Source organism: Nipponia nippon, unplaced genomic scaffold (genome assembly GCF_047370975.1).
Source record: "Nipponia nippon isolate SJK-2023a ecotype South Korea unplaced genomic scaffold, ASM4737097v1 scaffold_1, whole genome shotgun sequence".
Taxonomy (NCBI): Eukaryota; Metazoa; Chordata; class Aves; order Pelecaniformes; family Threskiornithidae; genus Nipponia; species Nipponia nippon.
This window is the reverse complement of record NW_028262290.1, coordinates 117,237,372-117,260,720: the sequence shown is the minus strand read 5'-3', so window position 1 is coordinate 117,260,720 and position 23,349 is coordinate 117,237,372. Positions and strand designations below refer to the sequence as shown.

The following is a 23,349-nucleotide window of genomic DNA, read 5'->3' as shown; positions in this document are numbered from 1 at the left end:
GCCAGAGGTGATGTGCTGAGTACTGGCGACCCAGGAGCGGGTATCAGCTGGCACGAGGGCGGCTGTGGCTGCCTGGGCTCTGGCAACCCGTGTTTTACAGCTCAGCAGCAAACCAGCTTGGTGTGTGCAGGTCCCCAGTGAGGAAGCTCCTTCTGAATTATCCACACCTTTTTTTTTATAAGGCTTGTCTGTAGGACGCAGTGGATGAGGAGGACACAGCCCTTCATCATCCCCATGAGGATGTAGGAGACAGGTTTAGATTTGGGTGTCCTCTGAACCACAGCATACCTTCTGCAGGACCCACGTTCAGGGCAGTGCTGCAGAGATAACGTCAGATGATCACTGGCATCGAGGAAGCCTTCATTCGCCTTCCTGAAACTTACAGTTCTCACACAATGAGAATGTTTCCTTAGTAGCATATACCAGAAATTATGTTTCTGAAAGTTGAAAGTTCATAATTTTGGCAGTCATAGCTCCTGCTTTCAGTGTGTGGGGAGAAACCGCCCATCAGCCTTTTGATGTTTTCCTGAAAAAAAGTGCAGAGTTCTTTACATCTATTTTAAAAAAAAGGGGCAGGATGGAGCTGCTGGCACTTGTCAGAGAAAAAGGTGAGTTTTGACAAGCTGCTGCTCTGGCCTTTTGCTATTGCCTAACCTTTAAACTTTATTTCCAGCAGTGTATCTTTGCTGTTCCTGCCCAACACCTAACCAGGTATCGGTTCCCTGATTATTTCCATGGGTGCTTGTCCTGGCCTATGCGGCTGACATCACTTGCATAATCTGGCTGATGTTGGAGGCTCACGGTTTGACCTTTGGTGTATTGCTATGTAGCTATTGGGGATGTAATCTTTGCCAGATAAAGCAAACCATTATGAAAAAACATGTAACTGGCAGAAATACCGGAACTAAACTTGCACGAGAATATTTGTCTGGCAACTCGGTACACCAATCAACGAGCAACAGCTCAGACAACCTGAAAGATGCTCTCCACCCCAAAAGCCCCATCCAGCTCAGCCTGTACGGAGGCGGCACAACTCTGCCTTCAGGGAGAAGGCATTTTAACCTCCCTTGGCATTTGAGGCAGGGACAGTACCTGGAGGTGTTTCCAGGACTCTATTCCTGTGTGTGCTGGAGGACCTTGGTATTGGTACAGGCCCCAACCGGACACAGTGTCTTGGATCCACATAATAACATACCCCACTGCACAGCCTCCTGCCTGGCTTCACCCCAGATGAACTGCTTTGCGTGCCCCAGCAGTGCCTGGAAATGTGCTATGCAGCATCCCAGTTATGGGTGCACCCGTAACTCAACCCTGAGCATGATGCTCAGGCCAGGGGCCAAGAAGGCTCCTTGATTAATGAATATGCCAATGCTTTAAACCCTCAGACTCCTCCGGTCCACTGGAAGCCCTGGGCTGCAGAGAGATGCAAGACTCAAAATCTTGTTTACGGGCAAAGAGGAGGCACAACCTATGTCCAGGTAAAGCCAAGAATTTATTGATAGTGTAGTGGCAATCTCAAGGCTCCAATGATTATCAGTCTCGTTCTGCTGGTCGCAGAAAAAGGAAGGATACTAATGCAGTTAAAATTGTTTTGCATACACATAGTTTCTAGCCCTTCTCCTGGTGGTAGGCTCACCCTTCCCCTGCTCCTCTAGGCCCTAAGACCGGTGATTTCACCCAGGTGGTGGTGGTGGGGTGGGGTGTTAGAGCGAGCTGTCAGCATCTCCAGCCCTTCCCTGGGACAAATGCCATGTTCATGCTGATGTTTTTTTCTGCCTCCCGCTAGGATGTGCTTGGGGTCATTTTTATATGTTTTCTAACATGCTTCTATACCTTCTTCTGTCTTCACCAGTCTGCAATCTCATGTTACATGCAGTTTACTATGTACGGTGCCCCTTATGTATGTTAGATACTACTTTTGTTCTGTCTGTTACTGCTAGACCCAGTTTTGCCAGCTCCAGACCTGCATTTTTTATCTGACCATTAGTGAGTTGTGCATAGCTGTGGGGGTCCCCAGTGCCAGCCTGTGCCCCGTCTTTTACCATCCCATACCTGTACTCCTCTGTGCTGCATCCCACATCCCCACTGCTCAAGTCCCCTGCGATCATACCAGACGTCTATTTCTATACACTGTACCATTGTATCTGAGTCAAAAATATCTCCCCCTGCATAGGATAGGGGAACCAAGGGGGTGAGAGCTTTTACACGATGAGTATAAAGCTCCTCAGGCATTTCTGTTTCTTGTGCAAGTCCTGTCCTCCTTAGCCCTTCTGCCCCTCTGAGTGGCCGCATCCTGCTTCACAAGCCCTGCTTCACAATTTCACAAGACGCCAGCAGCGCCACAGCAGAGCACGTTAATACTTCTCAGTTCAGCCCCAAAGCTCATTCCAGGAAGCTGCCCTGCCAAAGTTAACATTTCATAGGGTAGGCACTAAAGAAGAGGAAATATACATTTAAACCCAAACAGGCTCAGCTTAGAGAAAACGTTGGTTTTCAATGCAGCTATGAATTAAGGTAAGACACAATTATATTTTACCTGTAATTTGACAGAGCAGGATGACAAGAAATGGTGTCTCATGAACTTAAGGCAACTCTTTGCTGCTTAGTGCTTGGAATCTAAATGATATTTAATTTGGGTAAAGATGATGTGGGTATTGTTTACAAATTGTGAAAGTAGAAAGGGGAATGCTTTTATTAATCAAAGTGGACAAGGGCAGAGAAATTTTACTCGGTGACTAATTATTTGTGGCATCTTGTGGTAAAAGAAATATTTACCCTGGCTAGAAGTTCTCAAGGTCAAAGCAAAATGCTGATAGATTGCTAGTGTGCAGCATTAGCCCAGAAGGACAGACCCAGAAGACACAGCCCTTCTATTTCATTAGATGTTTTTTGTTAGATGTCTGCAGGGATTTCACAACTCGGCAGCATTGCTTGCTTTTAGTTTTGGTTGGTGAACCAACATCCCAAACATCACTGACACTGAAAGACAGCCCAATACAGAAAATCTGGTAGAGATGATAGACAGTGTCTGATGTGGACAGACCAGCAAGAGAATGGTAGAAATTCAAAAAACTTAAAACCCCAACTTTCTGTATGACCACATTACTTAATTTGTGACTCAGCTTTCCATAGGAAAGATGTTGCACAGACGTCTACTGGTTTGGATGAGACATTTGGGTAACACAGTGGCGGCAGCCCATTCAGTATTTGTGATACAAATGTAGATCCAGAAACAGCGGTTCCCAAAATCTGGTCTGTTGGGGCAAACCCTGCGTGGAGGCAGCGCAGCCAGAGGCAGTGAACTGGGTGACAGGATAAAAGACAGCAACTTCAATGAATTACGAGGGTTTGGGCAGTGCAGAAAAAGTCCGAAAGGGAGAGGACAAGGCTAAAGTTTGACAAAGGAGAAAACATAGTAAATTGAGAGTAAGTCACAAAGTAAATGTGATCTTCCCAGAAAGGGGCTGGCAACTCCAGAAGTTAAATCTCACCTGGACACAGTCAAGAAGGGGTAATGTGTGCTGCTCTCTAAAACGATGGCGAAGATGATTTAAGTGATCTCCCATTTCTAGTGAGCTTTCTCAGATTTCTCAAGGATGCCGAGGCAAAGTGAGCTTATTAATAACAAAAAGGGGGGCAGAAAGTAAATAGGCAACATGATAAAGGTGGCGAGAGGACAGAGCGAATGGTAAACAAATACAAACAGTGCCCATAGCTACAAACAATCGCTGTTTTCACTGTCCTTTCAACAGAAAATAAAAAAAAGAAACTTGAATGCCACTTAAGAAGGGAAGGCCTGGGAAAAAGAAATACTGAGGAAGAGCAGGTAAGAGAAAACACTGGCAAAATGCTCAGCTATACATATACAAAAAGTGTCACAAGCAACTGCGCAAGCAAAAAGGGCAAATAGGGGAACTAACAGACTGGAGAAAATACCTGTGAAACAAATTTTCCAAGAAAATCCTGATCCTGGCAATCACCATCCAGTCAGATGACAACCCCAAACACCCAGGGCCCCGTGGGGAGCTCTTGGGAGGGCACCCGGTCCCTCCCCAGCTCTGCCACTGTCCCCCGGCAGCTGAGTTAAAGTGCTCCCCAGGCTCTGTGAGGACAAAAATAAATACTGCTCTTCAACATCTTTCTCACACCGTTTACCTAATTTCCCATCCCCTGGCCGGTCCCTAGGGGCAGGACACTGACTGGTAACCATCTCAGGTTAGAGAGGCTCTGTAGAGGACCCTTGGATCTGGTCATAGGATCAAGACCACAAAATCATGACACTGAGAGTCACGGCTGAAAATTACAGAAACATTTCAGCGATTTTTGAACCTCGATTTTAAGATCCAGGGGAGACACAGGAGTCTGAATCATATTGTCAGGTCATAATTCCTAAATGCATAAGTCGTTTTTGAAACAGATATTTAAGGTTCTGACCTGCTTAGGGACAGATTTCTAAAGGTACTTTGACCGCCAGAGGTTCAGACCAATGCCTTGTGGGATTTTTCAGAAGCCCCCCAGTGTTTAGCTCCCATTCAGAAGAATGATTTGAATCAACGATGGCACGCCAGGAAAACGCCTCGATGTGACTATCTGCAACTTCACTTGCTCAAGAGCCTTGGTCATGATCTGAAACCTGAGCCTATTCCCTGCTCCATTAAGGAGCAGGTGGGACCCCCAGTGTCCGGGCACCACGTCTCCTGCATGGCCACCCTATCAGCCTCAGAGGGGCTTTGTCCTCCCTGGAGTCGAGGGAAGGAGCTGAAATCATTGAAAACTTCAGCTTACAGCTTTTGCTACAAATGACACCAGCAACCGCAGGGGTGAGCTGCCATGGATTTGGCAGGGTTTGCCGTGGCTGCAGCAAGCCACACACCACTGCGGTGCTGCTGTCCCTCCTGGCCAGCTCACGGCAAGTCTTCCTGGCAGGGTGACAAAACCAGCAAGTGGAGGGATGTTGCTGGGGGCAGGATTCGCCCACGGCATTGGGGTTCAGTCCCCTGTGCCCACTTTGCTGTGACGGTAGCACAACCAGCCTGAGTGAGGCCACTGGACCATGCACTGACAGAGCAAGAGCAAGATCTTGTTCAAAACAATACCTCTGTGGTTGCTCTGAAGCATGGGTGGTGAAGCCCTCACCACCAGCAGAGACAGTGTTTTTGTGTTTTCTTTATAAATCAGAGTACACCCAATTTTGTTGTGATGGGTTAAGCTGAAACTTGTGCCCTGGTTACTTGCTGCCCTGCAGTTATCTCCAGGTTAGCATGGGGCATCTTTGAGAAAGCACTTTCCAATGCTATAAAGTCTTAGGTGAAGGTGAGAGAGATCCTGAGGATTTTGGACTCTGTACTGTTCCTCTCCTGCCCTCCATGCTCCAAGCCTGATCTTTTCAAATGTAGTTTTTACCCAAAACTATTGGTTTAAGTTTGTAGATTTACATGCTGCTCATCTCCAGCTAGTGGTGTCTGCTTCTAGTTTAGTTTGTGATGGTGGTGTAAAAACTGTAGAACTGGTTCAGGGAAGGGGCATTTTTTTTCATCACTTTGACCTAAATGCCTTTGTAAAGGGACCACAGGCCTCTGCAAGATACAGGCTTGTATTTATCTTAATCAGCAGTGGTTTGATCAGCTTCCATTTCTGGGTGCTTTATTTAGGACACCTGAAATGCCGTAATTTTTGGAAAGCCTCAGCATCACGCTTCTGCACCTTGAACTCCACCTTGAGTTGGAAAACCCAATGATGAAGCAGCCCTGATCACTACTTGCTTTTAAAACATTTATCCTCAAAGCCCTGGGGGGAGCCTCCATAAATTAATCACTCAAATCAATAAGCAATTATTAAGCTTGCAGAACTCTGCCAGGCCAGAGGAATGGTCAGCTGATCTGAGAATAAATCACAGAAGAAAGAAGAAGCACCGAAGAAAGGAATTTCCTCACCTTAAAGTCATCAGAGAAGGACTGGGGGAACAGGGAGCAAGGGTGCATCTGGGGTTGCACCACACCCCCACAGAAGCGACAGAAGAATGATAGAAGCACTGGTCAGAAGCAGAGAAACCACGTAGGGTTTAACAGAGTCAGTACAGACTTGCTGTTTGATAACAACATCCCCGTCCCCAAACTGTGCTGCTTTCTTTCCACAGCCATCATATAGCCTCCCCTCTTACCCAACCCCAGCAGCTGCTCCGTGCTCTTCACAGGATCCCACTTCCTTCCAAGGGGTCCCATCCCAGGATTTGGGCTAGCTAGTGCTGGTGAAGTACCTGGGGAGAGGACAGTTTGGCCTTTTCAGTCATTTATTACCAAAACAGAGTCATGGTTGTTAAGACGAGTGTGCCCCAATAGTCCCTTTGCTCTGCCTCCCTGCCTATCAGGGGCTGTAGGGTTTTACCCAGTACCCTGCTGCTGAGCTCCTCCACTCTGTCTGGCCTAAACCTGTTGCCCAGACTGGTATCTTCTCTTGATGCGGAGACCCTCAGACATGCAAAAATATCCTTTTCCTGCTTGAAGTCTGTTCCAGTCGTTAGCCTTTCACCACTAAAATGTGTATCTGATTTCTAGCTTGCACGTTTCTGGTTTGAATTTCAATGCATCAGTTTATGGTATGGCTAATCCCACTAAATTAGCACAATTATTAACACGAGCAAAAGTGAAATCAAGTGTTATCAAAGTATGCCTGCAGCCCCAGTATCAAGCTCTGCAATGGTAAAGTCTTCCGTTTTTTGTTCCTTCCCATTTAGCATCTCTTTAAACACCCACGGGTTGCATCAGCTTTTCTTACTGCAACATCTGGCTGGGAGCTCGGTTTTAGAGTATGCCCGTATCGGCAGCCAGGTTCCCTAGCAGATGCGCCCCTGCTCTCGAGACGTGGTCTGTGTCGTTTAACTCCCAGGCGTTTGCTTTGGCTACATTAGAGCTGCTGTGAATCATCCCAGAAGCCCCAGATTACGCAGATCTGGCTGAATCACTCTTTTATCACTTGCCCCTGCCAGTTCTGATTCCCAATCTGCTTTTAGACCAATAATGAAAATACTGAAGAGTTTTTGGCTTTCAGCTCATTCTTCCTGCAGACCTTTTACAAGCAATATTCCTAGTCCAGTGAGGCTTTTCCTCCATGGATGGCTGGCTTTTGAGCTTTGACAGCTAGCCAGCCCAAATCCCATTGTAATGCTTTGTTGGGCTTGTGTTGCTTTGGGCTGGAGAGATGTGTCAATCAAATAAGCAGGCAGTGCAAGTCAAAGCTCCAGCTCTCCTGCACAGTACCCTTTATCAACCTTGCAATCTCATCAGATGTCCAAACTAAAGCTTCTCTTCTATAAAGCCATGCAGACTGGCATTAGCTACACTCTCCCCCTTTACTGTTTAAATTGATGTTGCCCAGGTTAAAGGTCAGGTTACACTAGCTGTTTCACCTTGCTTCCCGCTTTCGAAGGTCGGCATTGTGTCAGCTGCTTCCAGCACCTGTAGAAGTGGAAGGGGGGGAACGTCTTCCCACTTCAGGACTGAATAAAAGACTGAGATTTAAGATTTTAAGTAACTGTATCTCCTGGGCTGGGCCTGCTTTTGGCCCCAGTATCTAACATGATCCCAAGCAACTCCAGAGACTGTCCCCTAAGAACGGAGCCACCCTTGCTCTGAAAGATAAGCGAAGTGAATTACAGGAACCAGCTGGGTGTAGGACTAGAAACTGGGCCCCAACTCTGGTTAGTGTATTGCCTATAAGTCTGAGTTTTGTTTTGTGTGTCACCCAAACCGTGGTTAGAGGTGTCCGCGGCAGTCTGGTGATTGCGCGGCAGCTGCTTGGTGCCAGGCTGGTTAAGAGTTTCACCCAGAGTGCTATTAAGTCTCGCATCTGTCCTGCTAGTTTCCAGCCAGTTCTGGTTAATTCCCTTAAATCTCTTTTTTCTGTGTGTTAGAAGTGCCACCAGCAGCTATGACATTTCATTTGGAGGTACCCAGGGACGTCCCTACAGTCTTGCCGAGAATCACCAGCCAGCAAGAAGCAGATGGGTATAGTCGCAAATGCACAAAAGCAGTTAATATTTGGGAAGGGTGGTGGCAGCTCAGATCTGAGGCATACATGCCTGTAGGGTTTCACAGGGGTTCCCACAAAGCCTACAGCTTCCCTGGGCCAGATGAATCATCGGCGTGCAGCTCCGTCCCATTCAGCATGTGCTGGCAACATGCTTTGCTTGCATGCTTTTTGCTTGCGTGAGAAAAGCGCGTTAAGTCAGCCTAACCCAGAAATGCTGACTAAGGTGTGAAAATCTTTCTGAGGCTTAAATACTTTTATCAGTGTATTGTGCAAATCTGAGGTGTGGCCCTCTGGCAGAGGTCTGGGTTTGGGGTTTTTTTTTATCTTCTTTTTATTTGGTGATGGCAGAGGCATCATGGAGAGGTGGAGTGCTCACAGACCCCTCTTCTTGGCAGTAACGTGGCACTTGGCTGAAGCGGCAGGGGTGATAACTGGAAAGATCAGATGCATAAACAGGATTTGGCTCTTGTGTCACCCAGTCTGATTCCAGTACTGTTTGAAGGTTGCAGTGCAACTTCTGTTGCTTAGAGGAGTTTGTGGATTTCTTCTAATTTCACTTCCCTATAAGTGCTACATATAGCACACATGGTTTTTGGGAATAGCTGGGTTGAGAAACAGGGGGTTTGGTCCTGCAGACTGTTGTCTTTGAGTTAGCTATAAATGTGATTAAAAGCAGAAATGTTTGTGGGGCATAGGGTGTAAAACTGCTGGGGAAATCTGGAGAGAGAGCAAAGTGGTTGAACAGTTCCATGAGAAGCAGAAACGAATCTGATGTTTCCTGTATTCAGCAAGGGAAAACATCTGGTGGAGGGACCTCGCAGCCCTGCAGTCCTTCTTTGGTGTCCTCTTCACTCTTCAGTTCACTTCATCCCTTAGGTGAACATTTATTGTAAGTGCAAGAGAGAAAATTGGGTTGAAGCTGACAGTGAGAAGGCCATAGCATGCGCTGCAGTGGCCTTCGCGAGGCTGATGGAGAATACCTAGCAGGGAAGGATGGAGGATCGGCAGAGCTAAGTTTCCTCACTTTAGGGCGCAGTAAAATTTCATCACATTATGCCTATCTGGCATGGGCTGGGTTTTGGATTTTGCAGCCCATCTGTTAGAGTAACATCAGCTTAAACTGAGCAAAGTGGTATCACGAGGAGCTAAATATTAAAAAACAACGGACGGCATTGCATATGCAGGATGAGTGGTGGTGGGAGGCTATGACTGTGTGGCCGGTGATATACAAAATCCAGGAACTAGAGAGTGAACAAGCCACAGCCTGCACCAGCAGCTTTGGATGCTGAAGTCATTTTGCTAAGTGCAGTTCTCGCTTGCCCCTGGATGTGCTATGCAGCATCTCACTGTTCCTGTTGGCGTAGGTACCACGGGCTTTGCAACCACCCATCCAGCAGTAAAGGAAATAATTTGCTACTGTAGAAACAAATGATCCCCATCAGTGAGCTAGAGGAGATTACCTGACCAAAAAGGTACTTCAGGAAAAATCCCAGCCCAAGTGATGTTCCTCTTTACTTCAATGAGGCCAGGAGTTCATCCTGCACCTCCATGTAAATGTTCTCCTGTGAAGAAGGTGGCCATTCCCACACCCACCTTTCTCTCCAGGCAACGCCAGTGGGAGCAGCCTGTGCAGAAGTCTGCCAGACCTGAGGGCTACCCCGTGGTGGGAGCTCCATTTCCTTGCACATGTGAAAGCCTCCCTGTGCCCAACAGAGCGCAGCAGCTTGTACGGACACATATGGAAACTCTCCAGAGGAACAAGCTGCCTTTCTAGACATGAATTAAGGGAGTGAGCATGGGAAAGACCAGCAGAGCTAGAGGCTCTCAGAGAGAAGAGTAAACCAGTGTGCTCTCCCTCTCTCCAGATCAGGGATTTCACACAGCAGACACAGTCTAGGCAAGACCACCCAGCAGCCCTCTCTGGATGCCTGCGCAGTTAGCAAAGATGCTAATAGGATACAAGCAGGCATCGATCAGTTTTTTCCTCTGTGCATGATGGGACTTGTGCTTGTCATACCAGGAAAGGCATGTCTGAAACAGGAGCTTACACAGCAGAGAAGAAGCTGGGGCACTTTGCAGAGACATCATGGCCTCTGTCTGGCTTTGTCGCAGAGTCACAAAGTTAGGATGGGACTTCTGGAGGTCTCTTGTCCAAACCCATGCTCAGAGCAGAGCTGGCTGAGTTTCACGTATCTCTAGGGATGGAGATTCTACAACCTCCCTGAAGCCCTGTCCTGGTGTTTGATCACACAGTGAATTTTTTTTTTCCATATAGTGAGTAACAATTTCCCATGGCCATTGGCTCTTATTCCTCTGAGGAAAGTTGTCTGCTTCACCTTTACACCTTCTCACTAGATCCCCCTTGAGATGTCTCTTGTTGAGGCTGATCAAACCCCGTTCTCAGCATCTTCTCATACACTAGGTGCTTCAGCCCCAATCATTTTGGTAGCCCCCAGCTACCACACACCGGTGCATCGATGAAGAACCAGCTGTGGAGCACATCAGCCCGCAGAGTAAGACGGAGGCTCTGGCGCTGTGCAGATGGGTGCAGTAACAGCTCGCTGCCAAGGAGCTGGGTGAGCTGGTGTAGCAACTCATATTCGGCAAAGAGACTTGGTGTACCCCGACACTTCTTTTCATTTTAAAGGCACATGCTACATACATTTAGTCTCAGAAGAGGAAAAAGAAAACGTCAGGATGGGAAGGCAGAAAATGATGGGCTATTGGGATTATGTATGATGTCTCCTGCTCATTTCTGTATCCCTCAACAGGGTAGATAAAGTAATGACTGGACACGCACATGAAGAGATGAGGAACCTGTCACATATCTCTGTAGGCAGCTCTGATTAGTTATCTATCTCACCAGTAGAAAATCAGTATCATGTTTGCAATTGCTTCTGCCCCAGCATCTAGGCATTTCCTATTCATCCCCTTTAATTCTGCTGGTGTCAGATACCACACCTCCAGAAGCTGGAGAATTAAACTGGGCTGCAAGCAAGGGACTGGACAGACTCTGCAGGCAGACTCAGCTCCCAGTTCAAGTGGAAAGGCACTGCAAGAGCTGCTCAGCCCATGGGTGTGCCTGCCTGCTGCAAACAGCCTCCCCTGCGCCGTGCCCATGCCCCGAAACTACCAGCGCTGAGACAGCCCTTCACCTAGCTCACTTTTCCCGTGCAAAACCACAAAGTTTGTTTTCTAATGACTGTGGGCGCTTCTCATTTAAATGTTTTGGGGACAACTAGGCTTTGAACTTTCAGAATAAGAAGATATTTTAAAATGGAGAGCCTGCATTTCTAACTGGCACAAAAAAACCCTCTTTGAGAAATGACTACAAAATAAGAGGCCAGAACTTCATGGCCCACACCACAAACGGCACTCTAGTAATGAGCCATTAGGAGAAAATGTCAGTATGGTCACAACAGCCACCCATGGGGGAGTTTGTTGCAGTTACCACTACATCACATGAAACTCCTTAGGCAAGGACTGTCTCACACCTCAGGACATCTTTATTTCATGCTTAGTCTTGCAAGGCTTATTTTAAACAGAGGCTATAAAAACTATTGCTATTAGTGAAACGTGGACATGCAGGCTGGGATTCCAACCACTTCGTTCTAAGTGTCAGGAGTGGGCGTAGTTATACCCCATCGACGTATACCACTGAGTAATGTGCCCATGCTGTCTTTATAGTCAAAAGGAGTTTTATCAATGCAGTCAGCAGAGTCTGGAAAGCAGTCTGTCTTGTCGTAACGCAGATTTGGCCTGACCTGCATTGGAGCAGGTGCACTGCTCTTCATTGCCTGTATTGGCTACAACTCCCACTAACAGGAGATGTAAACATCTATAGTAGAGACAGCTTATGGTCACTGAACTGAGTCCCTTTACAGCTAACAGGCATTCCTGTAGGAAGATTGGGACACTGTGACCAAGGGGTAGCTATTAGTTGCAGTTTTGTTATCACTGACCTTTCCTTTCAGTCTCAGCTTTAACAGGCTGGTTTGGCCATGTTGTCATCTCCCTGGGCTTCTGCACAGTTATCGCACTCAATTTCCTTCATTTCCTACAGCGAGAGCAAGTAACAGATACTTAAAAGGCCTTTACCCCAACCAGAGAGCAGACCAAATGCAGTAACATCTGCACCCCTCTAGGATTTTTGGTTCCTTGCAAATAGAAATCTTTGCAGAGACTTGAACACCACATCCCGAGGGAGTGCTGAGGAACTGACGGGTGCCCCGAGTTATGGGATGTGCAGACTAGTGAGCCCAGAGGGCACGCACCTGCACCCCATACTCTCTTTGGGTGCAGCCTCCAAGGTAACAAGCCCTGGCTCCACCCCGACTACCTCGCAGCCAAGGCAGGAGCAGTCATGAGATGCTTTGGTGCTTGAGGGAAAGGGTCAATATAGTTTCTCTTCTTTTGCTCATAGGATGATTTTTTAAAAAAACTCATCAAAGATACGCTTGCTCCCAAGGGATGTCCCAGTGCAAACTTTGCTCCTTTGATGCTTTGCTGTCAGCAAGCAACGGCTCAGACCTGGCTAAACTGGGCGTCTTACCACACTTCCACTCTGGGGTTAACATGTGGGGCGGGACTGGGCTCTTGGTGGTGTTGAGAGGCACTGCATGCTGATCAACAGCTACAAGTGAGGTATGGTTTCCTGCTGAGTGCTGCCCAGCAGACGGGGAGAGCGCCTGCATTTCTCACACTGCCATGCACCACTTGCAGAGCTAGGTTAGTCAGATGTCGGTTTGCTGCGGCTTCTGCTGCTCTTTCGATAAGCAGGGGCTTATTCGACCACCCTTGAAATTCTCATTTATTTTTTCTTATCCTAAAGAGCTAATTTTCAGTGAAGTACAAGGAACAGCAGAGTCTGGGCTTTTGTTAGTAACTACCATCACCTCCGCAGTAATACAACTCTCACTAACCCAAATAGTGACAAAATCCCAAAGTGTGCGTGTTGGTGAGGTCTTTCAGTATTTTACCATAGCAGATACTGGATCTCTAACATTGTTCTCTTTTCCCTTTTCATGTTGCCTTCAGCCAGAAAATTCATCATGACGGAAGCATTCACAGAAACGACAGCTGAATACGCTTATGATGAACATGCTTTTTCCTGCAATAAGACTGACATCCAAGAATTTGGAAAAATATTTCTGCCAATATTTTACATTGCAGTGTTTGCTGTTGGCCTCACAGGGAACTTAATGGTGGTTTTTGCCATTGTGAAAGAAGGCAGTAAAAAAAGCATCACTGACATCTATCTCCTGAACTTGGCTATCTCAGACCTTCTCTTTGTGATCTCCCTCCCCTTCTGGGCCTCCAACACAGTGCGTGGATGGACCCTCGGGACTATTCCATGCACAGCTGTTTCCTCACTGTATTACATCGGTTTCTTTGGGGGCATGTTCTTTATCACTGTTATCAGTATTGACAGATACCTGGCCATTGTCCGGGCGACATATTCTCTGAAATCCAGAACAGTGAAACATGGCTCTCTCATAACCTGTGGAGTATGGGCAATAGCGATTTTAGTTTCAGTGCCACATTTTGTGTTCTCCCAGCTGGTAGAAAACGACTGCATTTCTGTCTTCCCCCAGGAGCTGGAGAACATCTGGCTGGTGTTCTGCAATGTGGAGCTGAACACCATCGGCTTTTTCATCCCAGTCTGTATCATATGCTGTTGCTACTGTGGGATCATCAAAACCCTGCTGTCCTGCAAAAATCAGAAAAAAACACGAGCCATAAAACTGATCTTGGTTGTCGTGGTCGTGTTTGTTCTGTTTTGGTCCCCCTACAATGTACTGATTTTTCTAGAGACTTTAAAGCACTATGAGTTATTCACAAGTTGCAACCAAATTAAATCATTGGACTACGCAATGCACCTGACCGAAACCATTGCATTCAGTCACTGTTGTCTCAATCCTCTCATCTATGCCTTTGCTGCGGAAAGATTCAGGAAATACCTCTATCATGTCTGCTTAAAGTACTGTCCATTCCTGTGTTTCTGTGGCCCCTGCAGTCGCTATCAGGTCACCTATTTAGCTAGCTATGCAGAAAGCGCCGTGAACAGCAACATAACCCTGAACACCAGTGACCAGGATGGCTCTGTCTTCCTCTAAAAGGCTCTGTGAAGAAGAAATGTATGTAAATGTTTGCACTGGGACATGATGATCAAAGGTCTGGGAGGCCTGCTGTATGAGGATAGGCTGAGGGAGCTGGGTTTCTTCAGCCTTGAGAAAAGAAGGCTTAGAGGTGATCTCATCACCATGTACCAGTACTTAAAGGGGAGCTACAAAGAAGATGGACACTCCCTGTTTACAAGGAGTCACATGGTGAGGACAAGGGGTAATGGGTACAAGTTACTCCCAGGGAGATTCCAATTGGACATGAGAGAAAAATTTTTCACAATGAGAACAGTCAGTCATTGGAATAATCTCCCTAGGGAAGTGGTTGACTCCACTACACTGACCATGTTCAAGACTCAGCTGGACAGGGTGCTGGGCCATCTCGTCTAGACTGTGCTCTTGTCTAGAAAGGTTGGACCAGATGATCCTTGAGGTCCCTTCCAACCCGGTATTCTATGATTCTATGATGATAAATACGTTTTCTGCAGGGCTAGTCACCACTGAGAGATTGCCATTACCCAAATGAAGAGACTGCACTGAATTACAGACATGCCTCCTGTTAAGCATTAAACAGTCTAAAACAATAAAGATTTTAAAACCAAAAGCAGTACAATATGTCAAGGCTACAATTTACAAATGTACATAGACCTAAACTCATTTTTTAAGGGAAGAGAGATCTCTTTAATGAATGTTAGCTGACTGTTAGTAAAGGGGTATATTCTTGATGCTATACGTTCATGTGGAAGCCATTTTGAGGTTACTGACGCAACAAATGTTTTTCCTGTGCTTTCATAGAATCATAGAATTATAGAATCATAGAATCATTAAGGTTGCAAAGGACCTCTGAGGTCATCGAGTCCAACCGTTAACCTAACTGCCTGGTTCAGCTCTAAACCATGTCCCTAAGCACCACATCCACACGTTTTTTGAACAATTCCAGGGACTGTGATTGCACCACTTCCCTGGGCAGTTTGTTCCAATGCCTAACCACTCTCTCCGTGAAGAAATTTTTCCTAATATCTAATCTAAATCTCCTCTGGCACAACTTGAGGCTGTTTCCTCTCATCCTGTTGCTTGCTACCTGGGAGAAGTGACCAGCCCCCACCTCGCTACAACCTCCTTTCAGGTAGTTGTAGAGAGCAATAAGGTCCCCTCTCAGCCTCCTCTTCTCCAGACTAAACAACTCCAGCTCCCTCAGCCGTTCCTCATAAGACTTGTTCTGCAGACCCTTCACCAGCTTCATTGTCCTTTGGACACTCCAGCCCCTCGATGTCCTTCTTGTAGTGAGGGGCCCAAAACTGAACACAGTACTCGAGCTGCGGCCTCACCAGTGCCGCGTACAGGGGGGCGACCACTTCCCTAGGCCTGCTGGCTGTGGTGAAACACCATTTAAGATAGGATGGGTGAAAGCACATGCCAAGGACAATAAACGAGCCACAAACTGGAATCAAAAGGTAGATGAATTATCCAGAATTACAGAAATAAAACCAGAGAATATACTAGACTCTGAATGGTATCAGTTAGGGGAATGGTTACATCAGAAATTAGGCCACACAGGCTGAGAAGCACTTTTCTTTGCAGCCCAAAGCTGAGGTTGGCCTCTAACCAGGAAAACTTGTGACACTATTCTTACAGAATGCCTCCAGTGTAGACTGAAATTGCAAATGGGTCACCCTGCTAAATTACCACCCCTACACATTAATGAAGGAAAAACTTTATGGTCAACATGGCAAGTTGATTACATTGGACCCTTTAAACCCTCCTTGGGATATCGATACGTTCTCACAGGAGTAGAGGTTGTTTCAGATCTAATGATGGCAACTAAATGTCGGAAAGCTAATGGTCAGAACACCATTAGAGGATTATCCTCTTGGTTTTCAAGCTTACCAACTCCTGATTTCATCCAAAATGACAATGGCTCGCATTTTTCCATCAAAGAAGTACAAGAACGGGCAAAACAGGAGGAAATACAGTGGGTATTTCACAGCCCCTACTATCCTCAATCAAATGGGATGGAACAAAGAGCTAATGGCTTATTAAAACAAAGCCTTAAGCCCCACGAGACTCTTTGGGATACTCGACTCTCCAAAGTACTTCATCAACTGGACAATCGATATGGGCCCACCGGGAGCCCTGTGAGCTGAGCATTCTTTTCAAAAGATGGACTTGATGTTCTACCTCCGTCTTCAGGTGAAACAAAACAGCCGGTAACCAGGACAACCTGTCATGGTAAAGTTACCACAAGTTGGCATTGTACCCATGACTCTAATTAAACCGCGTGGCCCACTTGCCTGGGTGGCTACTGACAGTGGTGGTGTGAAACACAGAATTAGTGCACGATGGATTTTTTCTAATCTTCTTTCTAATGGGGTGACCCATTTGTCCTTCCCCACCATAACTTTTCTCTCTTTTCTCTTGCAGAGTAAATGAATCTACATCAATGGCGACAGCAATAATGGCAGTGCACCCCCATTTGTTCTTACTCCTAATTGGGATAAGTATAACCCTTCCAGTGCAGATACAACCTCTTTAAAAAATAGGGTGCCGAGCGATTAATGGCTCCACCTACAGAAAGCCCGCTGAAATTCAAAAAGTAATTTGGAATAATGCAACTAAATTTGAAAGGGAATTCCAGTCACAGTGGCAACTAGTTAATTTCACCTACGATCCCACCACCAGTAAAACCACAGCTTTTGTTTTGACAATACGCAATGCTTCCGTATACACCATATACCCAATCATTGCGCTGGGGTTAAATCACCATGGAACTGTACTCTGTCCATTAGAACATTGAGTATGGGCCCAACAAAATCGGAACAAATGGCAAACTATTGATGTTGATGCGTGTGTTGTGCAGGAACAACAGGCATTTATTTGTGAAAGTAATACTATTAAGGCCCAAGACATTTGTCTTGACACTGAACAAAATATTTGTCATTTTGAGACACGTCCTAAAAAAACTCCTGAACCTATACTCATATACATTGGAAACGGATGTATTTGCATGAGAACCCTCTGTAATTCTCTATCTGTAGACAACACCACTGTAGATATATATAATCACTCAAATACCTGTGTTTGTAATTTTGCCAAAATCATAGGGTGTGACTTCAACTATTCAGCTCCTGTCACAACCCATCAATTGCTGCAATCCAAATACATGTCATATCAAGATTTATTGCCTGCCCCCATCGGAATGAATCTGATGTTGGTAAAAGAACTGTTGCAACAGGAGGACCTGAGTCAGTTGCTGAAACAAATTCAGGACAATGGACAAAGAACCCTGATCACCGTCCATTATGATACAGAGAAGATGATACACTGTGTCTTGGAAAGAAAGTGAAGAAAGATGGAGAGCATCACTGGTTGGATACCTTCTTCGGATGGTCCCTAACAGTGACCGGGATACTGAACAAGATGCTACACCCTACTGTGATTAACTCTTGTTATACTATGTTTGTTATTGAACGTTTTCCTATATGCTAGGTTGTGGGGAATAGCTAGACAAATAACATTATTACAAAAACCTCCTCGTACATATAAAATTGCTTAGCTACACTTAACTAAATCCTAGTAATCAAGGAAACCAACCAAAAATTCCCTCAAAATTATAATTGGAATAGAACATGAGTCTGTTTATAGGCACAGAGGCAAGAGGCGACCACACCGCCACTCTGTGAGAGAGATGGATTGACTTTAGTCATGGGGCGGATTGTGGTGGTGCATCCCACCCCCCTTTTCTTCTTGTGCACCTGGCAGAGCATGGGAAGTGAAGCTGCTTTACAGCCTCAGTAACTCCCATCAAAACTTGGCCTTTGTGTAACGAGTTTGGCGGTTAAGTGTCCCCTGACTGTATCAAAACTCTTACATGGCTGAGGTGGGAGCAGCACTGTCTGTACTAGGGAGGCAGCCCTGACAACCTTGGAACATATTTTTTGCCTGTACCAGTCGCCTCCTGACAGCCTCGGGGCCTATCTTATCTGGGTTGTAACTCAGGAGGATCTGTACCAGCACCACTGGAATTTTTGAGAACTTCAGTAATCTTAAACACGGGCTGTGAAAGTAGAAGGGAAATTTACTGATGCCTAAAGTCAATCATCTCATGACCCTATAAACAGTGGTGCCAAGTTGAGACCCTTTGAGCTCTCCTGGACCGCAGCAGGCTGCGCCAGCATCTCCCTCTGAGTGGGACGCCTCTCAGAGCAGCGAACTCAAGCTGATCTCTGGTGGTCCTTGCTCCTCAAGGTTTGACCCTCGCCCGTTGAGACAGTCATTTAAAGTGAGTATTTCGCTAAACCTGGGGGAATTTTTATTGGTACCTTTAACTGAGCATATAATGAGTACTTAGGCCTATTGTGTGTGTGATATAAATATTGTAGTAAACCTCATTTAATCACTCTGTAGATGCTAGATTAATTAAGGATTAGTTATTGCTAAATGTTGTGATTCTCTCCTTGCTGCAAACAAACCTTAAACTGCTGCTAAACATATAATCCTTAGACATAAACCATTGACCAAGTCTGAGACTAGGATTGGATCCAGCCGCACCTAGGCTTCTCTCTGAGAAGGAGTTTAGAAAGCAAGGGGGTTCATTCTGAACCTCGTGACTCGATGAGAGGGCTCCCCTTTTCCTCCGTGTATCTTCTTTGGGCTTGATTTCCTCTTTCTTCCTCTCTCTCTGTATCTACATTCCATTCATTTAATAAGTAATAGAGTGAACCTTGCCATCAAACTCTGTTAAATCACACTTTTATAGATATCTATTAAAATCACTATTTGCAAATATCTTTGACAGTGATTTTTTTAAGCGGCTTAACCACTCATCCGTGACACTGGCCACACTATTTCTGATACAAGCCAGGATGCCATTGGCCCTCTTGGCCACCTGGGCACACTGCTGGCTCATATTCAGCTGGCTGTAGACCAGCACCCCAGGTCCTTTTCCACTGGGCAGCTCTCCAGCCACTCCTCCCCAAGCCTGTAGCGTTGCATGGGGTTGTTGTGACCCAAGTGCAGGACCTGGCACTGAGCCTTGTTGAATCTCATACAGTTGGCCTCGGCCCAACGATCCAGCCTGTCCAGGTCCCTCTGTAGGGCCTTCCTACCCTCCAGCAGATCGACACTTCCACCCAAGTTGGTGTCATCTGCAAACTTACTGAGGGTGCACTCGATCCCCTTGTCCAGATCATTGATAAAGATATTGAACATTCATACCTAATAAAATCCTACTGGTAAAAAAAAAAAAGTTATTTATGAATATGTGTTTAGAGCCAACAATGCCCTCAGTGTCTATAGCATGCAATAATCAGAGCAAGGACTGTCCTTAAGGATTTGGGACCTGACCTGGAGCTGATCCAAGCCAGTAGGCATATCTCCTGATTTCCATGGGCTGTGGCCTGAGCCAAAGGCCAGAGTTTGGTGGAGCCCTTCACTCAGCACATCCCCAAGCGTTCTGCTGAGCAAAGGGCTGCCGGTTTGATCAATGGACTTCAGCGCACGCTGGGACAACGGGAACTGGAGGTATGGGTTTGGGTATCATTGTGCTTGGTCCAAATATGGCACGATCAAGCTGTGAATTGCTTGTAGAGCATGGCAAGTATGTGCTTCACACCTGTACTCTGCTTGCCACACGTTGTAAACACTGACTGTGTCTATACCATCATAGACAATGGCTTTTGGGACAAAATAACCACTTGCCCATCCTGCTTACCACAACCTTCCTCAACCTTTGTGGCTTCCCCCACCACAGCTGATTTCCCCAGGGAAACCTGCAGGTGTACCCAGATTTAATGTGTCCCAGAGGACACATTTACCATGTGCACTCCACAGCCTCCAAATATCCTTTTTACTCTTGCAATGACAATGCATTGGGGGTGGAAAAATGTCACTCAGACAAGACAAGTGAGAGTCCTTCCCCAGGGGCCTCCCCGGGAAGCTCCTGCCATCATCTGCTGCAAGAGCAAAGGAGATTTTTGTTGGCACTGTGGACTGGAGTTAGGTGAATTGAAAAAGACCTGTTGCCATCTATGAAGCTAAGATCACCTTACAAGGAAAAATCAAGGACCCGTCTTACAAAACAAGGCCATGCCAGTGGGACCCCATTTCTATACATTGATGGAACTGGCAATGTGTCAAATCTGAAGAAATGCTCTCACTTTCCAACTAACACGAAAGAGTTGTTCTAGAGTATCAAGGCCCTTTCTTTGTGGACCTTAGTACGACCTTGGTACTAAGAAAGCTTGGAGGAGACCCTCTCCACTGAGCCATATGTTATTGAGAGTTATTCCATATGCAATAATTCCACAAATATTAAATATTCCATTTTTTGCTACTGAACATTGAGCACACTCTACAGTGTAATAGTCCCTTTTCATAAAATGTCTTGTATTAGGTATAAATATATTCTATATGCTCAACTTTTAAAATTTCAGCTATAAGTGGACTTTCAGACTCCAGACATTGTCTAAGATTAAGTGTAGTGTGAGTGTCACTTGAAATGAAATTACTTTTCAAAATTCAGTCTGCCCAAGCAAGTGAGATAAGAAAACTCCCTCTGTCCCCACCCCCAAGCAAGTGGTATTTTTAAGAAATGGTATTTTTACAACTTTTTTTTAAAGAAATGCTAAGATGTGCAGAAAGAAAGAGGAAGGTACTCTGAGACTAAACAAGAAGTCATCTGCATGAAATCGGCCTGAAGAAGATGGACTGCCAGGCTGAGCACGCAATCTCACTTGTTTTATTTAACTTTCCTTTTATTTTTCAGACAATGGTGAGTTACTGAGTGGGAAGAGTAAAAGGCACCTTTAAATATGATCCATGTGCTGTCTCCAGAATGAAAGGTTCAAGCCCCGAGCTTTCTGCCAGCTCTCTCAGAAAGGAGAGCATTTTCCTGCCTAGCCCCAGTGGTTTCCCAGGAATCCTACCCATCACCAGCACAGTGCATCACAGCACACAGCCTTCCAAATGCATCTCCCTCCGGCAGCGCAGACTTGCTATCGAGAGTCAAACTGCCTTGACAGGCCTGCATCCTCTGCAAGCTGCAATGTGTGAAACCGCATCTGCAAAAATCCTTCACTTCCAAGTCAAGGGCCCCTCCTGACAACCTGCACTTCTTCTGTCTTCTTTGCCACACTGTGCAATGGAACACTTCCAAGGATTGTCAGCGTAACATCATCAATTTTTATGCCATGTATTTGCTAGTTATTATATAGAATTTGCTATTTACATGCAAGGTCTTATTGCTCAATATTTGAGCATCTGTATGAGATTAAAAGCTTCAGTGGGGCTTCTAGGCATCGGGCTCTGCAACAAACAGCTAGTTCATGCAGACGCCTCCTCATAGCAGAAGTGGTAAATCTTTGAAAACCAGAATCAACATTTTTGTTTTGTTTGCATTAGCAGGAAGAGTTTTGTTGTAATTGTCCCTTAAAAAACTTCAGCCTTCATGAAACATACCAGTGCTCTGAGGGCAACCAGTAACAAACTTTTCCAGGGCTGGGTTCAGCTGCAGCTGAGATGGGCGTTGCTGCTCATCACTGTCCTGCACCATGCCAGCATGCATGGGGAGCCGCAGCCCCACAGCTGCTGCCGCACCACGCCTCTGTTGTGATTTATGACAGCTAATATTGTGTAGTTTCCTGGGTTTCTGCTAATTTTATACATTACACTCCTTGAGGTATTCTTTGCACCATTCGAGCCTGACTGAAAGCCCATTGATGTCTCTTTAAGTTCCTCCACTGAACTTCCAGTTAATTGTAGCCTTTATTTAAAGCTCCTACTTCTCTTTCAAAACCTCTGCAGCAGGAAACCGGTGCTTTCTAACTGCCCAGCTAGTTTACAACATACACTTTTCTTTGTACAGCACCAATGCTGCATATATCCTTAGACTGGATCAACACACCCCTGAGGACCAGCAACACCCAGTTCCTACCCATTACACATGGAAAAGGAAACCAGTCTCTCAGTATGGGATAAAACCTTTTCATCTGCTGTGAATTAATATATAATGACTCTTAATGACTCATAATGACTCTTGCTTACTTAGCAAGTGACAGTTTACCATAAAAATATACACACACTTGTTATATCTATCCATTGAATAGTATTTGGTTATGCAAAAAGGAGGTCAGGAAATCTCTGGGTTTGGTGAGAGGATTGTGCTTTGGGGTTTTGAGGGGTGGTGAGCTATCTTTGCATCTTATTTTTTCATCGTGATCAACTTTTTTCCTGTTTGAGAATCACACTGACACTTAACATAAATCTTTTCCCAGCTGGGTTACAGTTTGAGGAACTAATAAAACCTCAATCCAATTTTTTTCAGCAAGTTCACAACTATAATTCATGTTCTACTTATAAATAGAATGAACAAGACACATATTTAGCCAAACTGCTTGCAGTGAGATACATGGGCATCAGTATCTTTTTTAGGTGTCACTACAAATCCCTCTGTTTCAAATACCACATCAGTCCCAAAATGACAGGATTTATTTTTTTGCTTCATTTTTAATCCGAGCATGGCCGCTTAGAATTCTTCTCATTGACCTCTTGGGCTTCTTAACTTGTACAAAAAACTTGGAAATGCAGCCAGTCAGAGCATCACACTGACCTAGGAAATCGCTCAGTGGTGAAAGCTGTCGTTTTCAACACTGGCATCAGAAGGAGTCGCTACCCACATATTGCCTTTGGATTTAGAATTTGCTGGGAGTGGATCTGAAGTCCTGATCCAGGGTAGTCTGAAGTTTTAAGGCTATACTACACAGAGAAACTATTTATAAACGCACTGGTTATGGGTTAAGTTCTGTCGTTTCCATTTTGTCTCTATTACCTTTGTGAGGTCCCTCACTGAGATCTCGTAGGTAACACGAAACCGTTGTCCTAGCAGGACACTCTGTTGCCAATGAGGGGACAAGTCCCATCCATGCAAGTCCCAAGTCCTGCTACCACTAAAAATCAAAGGAGAGTTTTCCAAAGAAAATCTCAGTTACCAGCTTTATTCTTCCCAAATTTGAATTCTAGGAGTTGCACTACCTCTACCCACCGTTGCTTTTGCAGCTCCTAGCTGGTAACATTTTTCCTCTGTAGTTATTGCCCAAGCGTGGTGCTTTGCCAAAGGCCGTCTGCATACCACTTTTAAAATAGCCATATTTTAGTCGTGAATGAAATATTTTCTGGATTAAGGATTTACCCAATCCTGCTCAAA

The 23,349-nt window shown here is 45.6% G+C and overlaps 1 protein-coding gene across 7 annotated transcripts in view; it reads left to right on the top strand.

Moving 5' to 3' along the window:
• The first annotated feature begins 2,301 nt into the window (after positions 1 to 2,301).
• CX3CR1 (C-X3-C motif chemokine receptor 1) overlaps positions 2,302 to 23,349 on the top strand; it is a 22,759-nt gene continuing 1,711 nt past the window's right edge. The window contains exons 1-5 of one of the 7 annotated variants that reach the window (XR_015707233.1): positions 2,302 to 2,514; positions 3,753 to 3,826; positions 13,066 to 16,379; positions 16,572 to 18,429; positions 20,914 to 22,113. Coding sequence is in view for 2 of the 7 variants with exons in the window: in XM_087768805.1 (XP_087624931.1) it covers positions 13,080 to 14,144 (1,065 nt within the window). In the remaining 5 variants the exon portion in view is untranslated. Of the gene's footprint in view, positions 2,515 to 3,752; positions 3,827 to 13,065; positions 18,914 to 20,913; positions 22,114 to 23,349 lie in introns of those variants that run through there. The other 6 variants (XR_015707235.1, XR_015707234.1, XR_015707227.1 and 3 more) reach the window with 6 other exon arrangements.